General features: G+C 41.8%; 1 protein-coding gene across 17 annotated transcripts in view; it reads left to right on the top strand.

Moving 5' to 3' along the window:
* FOXP1 (forkhead box P1) overlaps positions 1-12,142 on the top strand; it is a 615,660-nt gene that overhangs the window by 439,724 nt on the left and 163,794 nt on the right. Inside the window, exon 1 of one of the 17 annotated variants that reach the window (XM_070455680.1) lies at positions 2,684-2,836. The exons of 15 other annotated variants lie outside the window; for them this stretch is intronic. In XM_070455680.1, coding sequence (XP_070311781.1) covers positions 2,834-2,836 — 3 coding nt within the window. In that variant the 5' untranslated portion in view covers positions 2,684-2,833. Of the gene's footprint in view, positions 1-2,683; positions 2,837-5,096; positions 5,707-12,142 lie in introns of those variants that run through there. One more of the 17 variants, XM_020910335.2, reaches the window with a different exon arrangement.

Consider the following 12,142-nt stretch of genomic DNA (forward strand, 5'->3'; position numbering starts at 1 on the left):
TCATTTACTTCTTTAATTACCTTTTGCAGGCAAGGCACCATGGTATATTAATGTGAATGATTTTTACTGCCAGTTTATCATACAATGCCCCAGAAGTTGAAAGGCGTAATTGACTTGGAAGAACAGCTCATGAAGGAAACAATATTTAGTTGACAGTTTTCCTTGTACTCTCTGTTGACGTTTATGAGTTTACACTATGCTAAAGGAGTAATAAACACAATTTTCTTTCAATAACAGGAAAGGGTAGCTTCTCAAATACATTTGTGGAAAAACACATTTGTTCATTTCTTGAATAATATGGAAATAACACATTTCCCGTGATAAGACCTCTCAGATTGCCAATTGAATTAAACCTTTGAAGGTGCATTTATAACCTGTCTCAGAGCATTAGGAGATATTAGGGTTCATGTGATTGAATCGATTTAATGAATATTTAAATTATAGACAGATTTGGATAAATCATATTTAAATCTGGGTGTTAGAGGAAGACTATTTGACCTCATCCTCCCAATTTCTAGAGGGAAGGAAAGTGGGAAGGGAACTGGGGAACTGTCTGTAGGAAGATTTTCTTTCGCCCAAAGCAAGGGGAAGTCTGACAGTACATTTTAGGGGAAAGAAAAGGGGGGTTCATCAGTACAACTCCTTATAAGGTCTGGGCTTTGAATGGTTAAACTCAAGACCTGGGTGGGTTGCTGCTGCTCCGGGGTCTGGAATGGTGCCTTGAGTTGATGGGAGCAGTGAGCAAGTGCTCTCGTTTTTAACCATCATTTCCAAGGTCCCCTGGGCCTTCCACCGGCTCGCTGGCTTTGGGTAGGCCCTGGTTTGGCACATCGGTTTCGAGGGAGTTAAACTTTTCACAGTTTTCTGGATTGTTTGCAGTTCAGCCCTGTGCAGCATAATGAAAGTTTTCTAGCCATCTGTTGTTAAGCTGGCGGAGAGCAAGGCCAGTATATCCAAACAAAGTTCTGGCCTGCTGTAAACGGAACCTGTCGGTTCAGCATAGCTTTCCTGACCCCTCCAGCGGACGGGGCCGCCCTTGGTACCAGGCACTCACCGCATGGAGCTTGCAAAAGGGAACTCTTTTCGGAGTGGGGGGTGAGGGCCTGTTTACTTTTTCCCTCCATGTTCCTCTCACTGGCTTGGACTAGTTTATACTTAATCTTTAAATGGATAAATGGTTACTTGTGCCCCCTCCTTTTTTGGAGAAGGAAGAATTCAGTCTTAATAGGAGATTGTACCTTTTAGAACAAGGTGTGAGTGTCTGCAATGTGTGTGTCAGGCACCAGCAATTTAAAAGGGTGTTCTACCCAGTAGTTTTTGTTTCACCATTTTGTCTTGCAGGATTTGGGAACAAATAGTCCAGGCGATAGAAGCTCCTATATTTATTACTTAGCTTATATAACTAAAAGTGTTTCATAACTTTAAAAGGACTCCCACCCTCCCCTTTCTTCCACATTTTATATTTATTATCAGAAGTTTAATACACAGCATAACTTAGAGAATAGCCATTTGAATGTGCTCCCAGCTCTGTGGGGTGTTCCCTATCCTCTGCTCTTATTTACAAGGCATATTATGTATGTATTGCTTTTAATTGCCCAGCTTAACCTTAAAATCGTGTCACTGTTTTGTGTTATTCTGTAATAGGTTTAATTCTTACTTCCTGTTTCACAGTTTGCTTGGCCCTGCATGAAACATTCCTGCACATTCAGATCCTTGATGTACATATGTGTCTGTCTCAACACCTGTCTAAGCCTTCCCCCGACTTCTGTGGGTTTCCTTTTGTTACTGACACCTCATAGGTGCTGTTGTATTTTTATCTTGGTCCTGCTGCAGTGTGCTTCCTGTCCAGCGCTGGTTACGTGTGTGCTCTGTTAAGAGAGGGCTCCGGGGAGCCATTGTCAAACCTCTGTATCCATCTCGGTTGATTAAAATACCCAGAGAGAACGGCCACTGTCGCTGAATAACTATGCCAGCCACTCCCCTGGCTGCCTTGGCCCCTCTGGATGAGAAACAGACCGCAGCCCCCCAGAGTAGTCACAAAGAAAAGAGGTACCAAAAGGATGCACATTTGTCTAAAGCACCGACAGGAGGGGGTTTGGATTCAACTTTAACTGCAGTCCAGGAATGTACGTGGGTCAGGGATACCGTAAATGGCGGTGGGGGGCAGAGGGAGAGCAGAAGAACCAGGGGGTAAAAAAGGAGATGCAAGACTTCTCCTTTAAGGGACCAGGAGTTTTACAAGAGCGAAACATATTCAATTTAAAATTTAAATGAATGCACTTACTTGGAAATACCATACAGTCATAATCTGTTTGTAAGGTGACTGACATATAAAGTGCTTTTTTGTTTTAAGGTAAAAAAAAAAAAAATGTATTCGGGGTAGAGTTTCGGGTGTAAATGTCAGGTGCAACGTAACGTGTGTTCACTCCAAGAGTCAAGCAAATAACCTTGGCATTTAGGACACTGCCTTTTAGAACATGAAATTGTTTTTTGTTGTGTGTTCTTTTTTTTTTTAAGGAGGACTGCATTAAGGGGTCACCTATTAGCTGTGTTTTTGCTCTCTTAAACTCAGCCCTTCTGTCTATTAAAATCAAACCACTGTGTAAACATTCTAGTGTTGTTCTTGGTCTCTACAGTGGCCACGGGGATCAGGTTTCACCTGCCTGCACATCTTCAAGCAATTAGAGCAATTAGCGTGAAGCCATTTCACATTCAAGGATTCAAGGTCTACGGTGACATTCAAGTCCAGGAGAGTCTGAAAGGGAGAGAGAGGAAGCGGCCCAGAGCATGGCTACTCTTCCATGGCCCTGAGCAGACAATTTCTCTTTTAAAAATGGTAACTCTTTAATGATATTGTTATGAGGTTTTTAAACGACAGATCAAAAGTTGTTTGTATCAAAAAACCCCAACAGTCATTTAATTATACTAATGAAGGTCTTTATACATGGCAGATTTTTTAAAAAGACTTTTAATGGTCGTGAGAAATGAAGTGTTCCTGCTCCTTGGATCACCGTGGGGGTGACAGCATTCTTTGCAGAGGAAAGATGCATTTGATAATATATAAAGGAATTTGCATTGCGCTTTACACGGTAAACCTCCCAGTTTGGGGTAAAGGGAACCATTATAGCAACGTCGAATATTTAGTTGGCAGACTTTGGTGAGTAAGTATTAAAAGCAACTTTTTTTTTTTTTTTTTTAACGCTTGGAGAAGAATAGTGACAACTTTCATATATTGAACTAGTACAGTTAAAGGCAGATGACCAACTTAGCACATCAGACAGCGGTATAAGCGTGACCGAAGGTGCCTTTTAGCAAAATCGGCTCAGAGTCTGGGAGGGGTTTTGTTGTGTTTGTTTGTTTTGTTTGTTTTTCGAATGTGTAGCTTAGTTACCCAGGAATCTTGTTTGCGTGAGGCAAACCCTAAACTGATTACAGCTTTTTAAATTGGTTAGTAGATTTTTAAATCCACGTTGCGCTGTTGGGTTATTATGCAGAGATGAGGGGAGGGGCTAATTTCCAAAATCCATGGGTGCTGCAGGAAAGATCTGGCTCTGTACTCCCTGGAGGTGTCTGCAGTCAGGAGTAACCGCAGGCTAAATTATAATTTGGAATTCTGTGCTCCTTTGACCTGATGCTGCCGGTTCACATTCAGTGTTTGTTAACAAACAGCTCTAAGCACAAAATTGTTGGGAGAATTGCTTTTTCATTATACGCACTGACTTTAATTAGAATAAGCGGCTTATTTTTAAAAGAAATAATTGTGTGCCTCTAAGAAAGTTCTTGCCATAATTCCTTTATGAAATTGCCTTAGTTGACTTCAAAGCGAGTAGGTGTTGAACAGTTCTCTATCCATTGCCCTGAACACATCTATCTGTGTGACGGGAGCCTGGAGCATTCCTGTTCATTCGGTAATGAGCCATGTCTAGGTAACCGGACTGCTTAGAGTCCTCTCGCCCTGGCTCCAAGCCCTAGAGCTCTCCTGTTGAGGGCTGGCTTTCCTGGCGCCCAGGCTATGTGCCTTTTGAAACTGCGTTACAAATCAGATGCAGACGATGCTGATGCCATGCAGCATGCTGGACACTGAGCAAGGTGAAGGTCTGTCTGTTTCCCTTACCCCTTGGAAATGGATTGCTAGGAAGTCATTTGCAGCGTTTCTAACTAGACTGGCTGAGTTAAACAGGAACATTTGAATTGGACACTCCACCCCTTCTAAAAGTGGAGAGGCAGGCATCTAAGATCTGCAGGGCTCAGAAGGGAGGTAAGACAGTAAACCAGATCCCCCCCCCCCCCCTTTTTTTCCTTCTAGCCTCATCCTCTGTTTCTCTGATCTGCCTTTTGAACTGTTTTTGTGGCTGATCAGTTCCACCTAATATGCCTCTTGATTTCTGCTATTGTAATACTCAGGCGACATGCTGTTCTCTTGGTTTTTATAAGCTTTAGATGCTTCTGCCTGTCATATTCTGGCGGTTTATCTTCAGCGTCTGGATTTGCTTTCAGACTTGAATGTCTATCAAGCTGCCGTTGCTTTGAATGTGAGATCAAAAGAAGATGAATTCCAGTAAAAAAATTTCCTTCTATGAAGAAAAGATTGGGGCCTATGTAAACATCCCACTGACAGTTCCCAATGAGTTATTTTCGCCGAGTATTAGCACCTGGATGACAGACAGTCCAGCATTCCACGCTCAGTAACGAATCAGTTGCTTCCATGGCAAAGGAGCATTGCCACAGCAGCAGTGCATTTTTAGAAGGGATCCTTTTTCTTCCTCTTCCCCCTCCCCCTCGTCTTTCCCTTCTTTTTTTTTTTTTTTTTCCTTTCTTTGAATATGGCTGTTCAACTCTTCATCGTATTTTTCAAGCTGACTTCTCTGCCTTCAGCAGTTTACTTTTCTTCACAATATCTGTCAAGTTACTCGGGTGACAGAAGACAGGACTTTGATGATTAGTTTGGGGGTTCCAGAGTGTTCACGTAGACAAACCAGGCATCTGGAGATAAACAGGTACTCGGGCTGATTGCAGAGAAAAGGAAAACCAGCAAAAGCAAGCTCAAGGGCATGTCCCTGGAACGCAGGCGATGTGTTGTTTAAAAATACATGTGACAAAATCCTCTAAAGTCTGCAGAATCTGAATTTTCTTTCTTCCTTTTTTCTTCCCCCCCTTTGAGGCATCCTGCTGATGTTAATGTCATCACAAAAATATCTCATGAGCAGGTTTTCCAAAACCCCTGTCGCTGTGTGTTTGTCTGGGTGAATGAGCTGTTTGGCCAGGGCTTGGACTAGCCAGGGCGCAACTGTGATGCTCTGTCCATGCTTGCAGACCTGGAGTGATTTAGATACAGTGTAGCCTGAATAGATTTCTTTAAGTGCTAAATGCAACTTTGAAAATTACCTGCAAGCTCCAACTGATCTTTCAACTTTGAAAGTGAAGAATTACTTGAGGAATTCTTGCGGTTTCTTTGTCATTTAGTGAGAGCCCAGGCAGCTACTGTGGAGGCAAGCGTCCCTGAGGTTGCCTACAAAGGGCAATGTTCCAGTGTGTTTTCTCCTCGAGTGTACTTCAGCCGCACAGGACTTCCTGTTTATTCAAACATCTTTTTTACCACTCGGCAACCCCCGCTTCACAGAAACAGCCAGAACCATCGACAGCAAGAAGACGGAAATCCAGAGGCAGACAGTGTGAGCTCTCTCGGTCAAACTCTTCATTTTCTCTGTAAGTGTCCAGAGGAAAAGAAAAAAAAAAAAAAAAAACGGAACATTTCGCTGGGTGAAACTTTTAAAAGTAGGGATCCACTCCTGCACGGACATTCTCTGAAGGGCAAAATTAGAAGATCCAACTTGTTTACTGTTCTCCCCCCACCCCACCCCCACCCCCATCAAAGCCGGTTTTCTTTTTAGAGCCTTGGGAGGACCGGTTCCTTCTGACTCCTTAGTTGATTCAGTCTTGCTTTCAAATGTGTCTTCGGGTGGTCTCAGCTAAGTCAGCAGCCGCGGGTTGTCAGGACCAGTCTAGGGGCTTGAACGGAGGTTAGAACCTCACTCTGCTTATTTATGATGGTGTCTTGTGTCGCCTTCTTTTCCTTCCTGTTATCACCGGGAGTCGGGGGGTGTGGGGATGGTGCCTTGGTAATTCTGCGTCTGCCGGCTTGTCCTCGATGCATGCATCATGACCCCGTCGTCGTTTGTGCATCGGTCTTGATAATATTTGTACCAATTTCATGCCAATAAAAGTCAGACTGCTGAAACAAGCATGGTCATTATCTCATTCATATTACTATTGTTTAAACGGAGTGCACTGCGAAAAGGAAAGAGAAAGCCCGCCTCACTTTCTGAGATGGCTGTAACTTTGATGTGGGAAGGGTCTTTTCAGAACGCTCATCGTGGATAATTAGGATGGCAGGGAGAGCGGTCGGACCCGGGCTGGGGCTGCTGCTTCTGTCTGTGCCCAGGAGCCATGTGGGTGCTCCTGGGTCCTTTCTCTTGAAATGACTTTTTCAAGACATGGTTCGTCATTTTTTTAAAAGGTTCCACCTTTTCCTGTCTGATGTGGACATCCCTTGGGCTCCCCTCCCCTCTCCCCACACCCCTCCCCCAGCCCTGACCCCCAACTTTGGAATAACTGGTAAGCCAGGTGCTAATTTTTTTTTTTTTTTACCATGTACTGGTCAGGGAATAGACAGGAAGTAGAAAATTAGCTCTTTTGATCTGAAGGGAATTGTTACTACTCTAAACCTTGTTTGTTAGTCCCCAGACTAAATATACTTAAATTTTAGCCTCTAAATCATCCATCTATTAGAATAGAAAAAGAAGTAGGCTCCACCACTGTCCCCGCACCTCTCAAGGAAGAAACATTTCAATACATAAAATAAGTAAGTGCGTGTGTGTGTGTGTGTGTGTGTGTGTATGGCTCTTGCTAGGCTGACTTTTTTCATGTTCAGAAGTTGTTCTACTTTGTGAGAAAAAAAAAAATTATGTTTGAGACTGCCTTAAGGACAATTTGTATAACAGTAGGAGTAATTGCAGGGAAAATGGAAAGAGTGACTGGAGATATTTACTCAGATGTTAGTGTAGGTGTGGGGGCCGAAAACCCAGTGTGGGAACAGTGGGCTGCTTTTCTTGGTATCGCAGTCTATTTGATGACCATCAAATTTCCCAGCTCGCTGGTTTTGTTTTTTCTGGATGGCATGTTTGATTATTTATCAGAAGGGGAAGGGAGTAGCTGAAGCAAATAAACATGTGACCAAGTTCTGTTTTGTTTTCCACTCAGAAAGCCGTGCCCTTTAACAGACATACAGAAAAGAATAAATGCATTGTTTTATGATAAAAGGAAATTATATGTGTCATTTTCTTTTTTTTTTTTTTAAGGCAACTAATTTAACCCTTAAGACTCAGGAGCCTGCAGGCCTTCTGAGAGTCTGCCCAGCTGTTACTGAGAATTAATCTGTTGCGGTGGATGATTTTATGGCACAGGATTTCCCAGGATTAGTTGTGCTATAGTTTGGCTTTTCTAGATGCTTTCCTTAGTTATGCCTGCCTCAGTAGCTCTGTTTTTATGATGTGTGTGAGAGAGAGAGAGTGTATTTGTGTGTGTGTGTTTTTTTTAAATAACGATGCCATTGGGTAAATCAGCAGTTCTTACAGTTTTGTTGAAGGCTGTGTTACGACTTTCCATTGAAACGTAAACAGGTCAGTTAAAGGAAAATATGCCAGAGTTTCTGTAACCAGTGAGCAGCACCATTTTATTAGTGGGCAACTTTTGCTTCTCTCTTAAAACGTGTCAGGCAGGTGGTATCCTTCAAAGAGTCTACTTGTAGGTTTCCAAGATAGCCTCAAAACATCTTTCCATCTTTACTGTTATGACCTGCAGGGGCTGTTGGCTGTCTCAGATCAAGTCCTCTAGAGACCTTGGGAAAGTCTCGAGTCTACATGAAATGTAGATTTTTTTAAACAAGCAAACCAAAAGAAAATTTTTTTTCTTTGTTTTCATCTTCTGGCAGGGCTTGCATCAGTGCATGGCGACTTTCTTTATACATCGGCACGCACTGACCTACATGTACATGCACAGACGGGCACATTTTATAATAACTACAGCATGATTTTGCGCAAGGGATGCCCCCCATGTCCACACCCTGAACAAACGATGATCCCAGCATAGTGCCTGGCCCAGTCATATCAGGCCCTTATAAATCACAGCTGAAAATCTGTTTTGTTGCCTATACTGTCTTGGAATGTGAACTGGAAATATGAACACAGAGGGATTCCCTCTCCATTGACTATATAAGGGAACAATGCAGTCAGCCCTCAAACACAGCGTAGCTCCCATCAGGATCGCCCTGCGTGTGTGCCTGGGAGGTGGCTTCGCGCTGGAGAGCACAACCACAGAAGCGCTCACCTTTCCACCGCCTCTCTTCGTCACCTTGGGTGACTCTCCGAAAGGCACTTGGGTTGGATCCTCATACTTTGTACTTATACACAGCCTTTTGTCTGTACAAATCAAAGTGCCTGACTAATGCTAACTCATTAATACTCGGAACACCCTTGGGACATAGGTAGGCTGTGAAGATGATCCCTCTTTTGAGGTGGGAAAACGTCCTCTTGTTAAAATAGTTTATAATTTCCGGGTGTGTCTGTATTTCATGGTCAGGCAAGACCTGAAAAGGGTATGATCTAGATGCCATGAGGAACATTTTTCCTGTGACATACTCAGCCCTGACCACAGGCAGTCTCATGAGAAAGTATTTTGCCATGAAGAAACTGGACTGGAAAATAAATCTAGTGCATGGTGTTGATGGAGATGGAAGGGAGTAACTGCTGGAGAGTAATCATGCTGACTTTTAATCTCTTCAGCATCAAAGTTAGGAGTTTTTGGGGTGTTGTTTTTTTTTTTTTTTTTTTGGATACAGCTTAGGCTAAAAATTTGATTTTTGTTTTGTTTCGCTTTAACTCAACATGATGTTGGCAATTTAACTTCCACAAAAATCAAGTTAGTTGGCTCTTTGCAAAAAAACAGACACTGCTCATTGGCTGTGCAAAGTGAGAAGTTACTCTGTGGTTGTGGGCTTGGGGGCAAAAGATTTGAAATGTTCTGTTAACCCTCAGTGTTGCTGTATGATTCTTAAATTCTCATGTGTTTTGGGTTCCTTCCTATGGTTACTACTTACAGAATAAAAATTAGTCACATGCCATCTGCAGTTTTAAGTCTACGTTCAGACCTTCTCTGGAAGGTTTCTAGACTAGGGTGGGGGTAGAATTTAGGTTGTTTGGTTCCCAGAACTGTTTGTTTGTTGGAAGCTGAAACATAGAAATTAGGTTTGAAAAATCTCCATTCAAAATATGTTTTTAATTTGAAAAAAGGATTTTCAGAAGTGTGTGAATAATGATTCCAGTTTTGCTTCAGAAAAGTAATTTGCATAAGCATGCCCCCAAATGTTGGCAGGGTGTCATGTGTAGATGAGGCTATTACAGTTGACTTTTTATTTTCTGAATTAACTTATGCATTTTTCGTATCTTCTAAGAGGAGTAATCATTTTTAAGTGCTTTTCTAAAATTGAAGTCTAGTTGATTTACAGTGTTGCATTTGTTTCAGGTGTACCTCACAGTGACTCAGTGATGTACTGAACCTCTTTCTGTATGTGTGTGTGTGTATATATGTGTGTGTGTGTGTGTATATATATATGTATACATATATACATATATGTGTATGTATTCTTTTTTGGACTTCCCAGGTGGTGCAAATGGTAAAGAACCAACCTGCTAATGTAGGAGGCATAAGAGACGTTGAGTTTGATCCCTGGATCGGAAAGATTCCTTGGAGGAGGGGATGGCAACCCACTCTAGGATTCTTGCCTGGAGAATCCCATGGACAGAGGAGCCTGGTGGGCTACAGTCCATAGGGTGGCAAAGAGTCGGACATGACTGAAGCTACTTAGCATACCTGCACATGTGCATTCTTTTTCAAATTCTTTTCTACTCTAGGTTATTGCAAGATATTTAATATAGTTCCCTGTGCTATACAGTAGATCCTTGTTTGTTTTCTTATATATATATATAACTGTATGTATGTTAATCCCAAACTCCTAATTTATCTGTCCCTCCCACTTTGCTAATCGTTAAGTTTGCTTTCTATGTCTGTGAGTCTATTTCTATAAGTAAATTCATTGGTATCACTTTTTAAAATTCCACATATAAGTGATGTCATATGATATTTATCTTTCTCCAACTTAAAAACTTAAGAAGCACTTATTTGACATCAGATCCTGGGCTGTGCACGTTGTACATATTAATTATGATATAGGGACTGTTATTTCTTCTCATTTTAACAGTTGAAGAAACTGAGGCACAGAGAGATTAGGTAACTTGTCTAGGGTCACACAGGTTGCAAGTGGTGGAGCTGGGATTCAAATCAGGCAGAATGACTGATGGACACTTCACGACCATGTGCTGCTTCTGTAGACATCCGTTAATGTTTTATAAAGTAAACCTGTCTTTCTTTGGAAGTGCTATGCCTCTCCCAAGGTCAGTAATTCCCCCAAATTCCCAGAGAATTCCTATTTCTTCATGCCTGGAGACTGAAGTTCCACCTTATGCTGCAGTGACCAGAAGTTCCAAAGATCACTGTTACCCTATGAGTACAAGTCTGTGAACACTATTGTCCATCTGATGAACACAGTTTTGTTTTTAACCTCCCTTTTAAGAAAATATTTCTAATTCCTTGACCAGAGTTACCAGATCTTCCAAAAGGTAACTGCAAAGTTCCTTTGAGCGTTGCTTAGATTAACTCACTGTATTCTTCTGCTAACTGCTAAGTATCACTTCAGTCATGTCCGACTTTGTGCGACCCCATAGATGGCAGCCCACCAGGCTCCCCCGTCCCTGGGATTCTCCAGGCAAGAACACTGGAGTGGGTTGCCATTTCCTTCCCCAATGCATGAAAGTGAAAAGTGAAAGTGAAGTCGCTCAGTCATGTACGACTCTTCACGACCCCATGGACTGCAGCCTACCAGGCTCCTCTGTCCGTGGGATTTTCCAGGCGAGAGTACTGGAGTAGGGTGCCATTGCCTTCTCTGACTGTATTCTTCTAGATATTTCTAAATTTTTCTGTAGTGATCTGTCCCGTCTAGCATGTGAATGCAGTTTCCATGTGAATGCAGGAATTCCAAGTCCATGGTTGTGTACATTAGTGGCCTTTTCAAGTTATGTCATTCTTGAAGTATAAAGGAAGGTATTCTAAGCTAGACTGTGTGACCTTGGGCATACTTGATAAGTTTTCTGTCTACATAAAACAATTTATGGCCAAGCCAGATACCGAGATTCATTTGGGCTCGTTAGAGGATACTCTGGTTCTCTCAGTGTCTCTCTAAAGGGGCTAGCTAGTGGATTGAGATCACTGGGGAAGAGGAATCTTTGTTTCCCACAAAATATCTTTTCTTATTTATGAGGCAGTGTACTCTAGTACTAGTTTTCATTAAATAAGTAATTATCATGTATAGGTGCTGTGCTAAGGATTGTGTTTATCTCACATAATCTTTAGAATTTAACCTCTCTGTTCCTATGTTTCCATATATGTTAACTGGGTATAATACTGCTTCAAAGGACTGTGAAAATTATTTTGAGATTGTGTACCAGTACTGTTCAGTAATTGTCAGGCAGTATACACTCACAAAATGGCAACTTATATTAGTATCTTCCCTATCCCCACCAGCCAGGAATCACAAGTTTTCAGGATACATTTAATTGGAAATGCAGATCAAAGCCACAGTAAGATGTCGCTTCACACCTGTTAGAATGACTCTTATCAAGAAGACAAGAAATAACAAAGAGTTGGTGAGGATATGAAGAATGGTGAGCTCTTCTGCACTGGTGGGGGAATGTAAAGTGGTGCAACCACTATGGAAAACAGTATGGAAGTTCCTCAAAAAATTAAATTCCATTTCTGGGTATGTACCCAAAGGAAATAAAATCATTATCTGGAAAAACTATCTACAACCCCATGTTCATTGCAGCATCATGTACAGTAGCCAAGATATGGAAAAAGAAAACCTAAATGTCCTTCGATAGATGAATGAATAAAGAAAATGTGTTATACATACATACACACAGGGAATAATATTCACCCATAAAATGGAAATCCTGTCATTTTTAGCAACATG

The sequence above is a fragment of the Odocoileus virginianus genome, chromosome 26 (assembly GCF_023699985.2).
Source record: "Odocoileus virginianus isolate 20LAN1187 ecotype Illinois chromosome 26, Ovbor_1.2, whole genome shotgun sequence".
NCBI classification, from domain to species: Eukaryota; Metazoa; Chordata; class Mammalia; order Artiodactyla; family Cervidae; genus Odocoileus; species Odocoileus virginianus.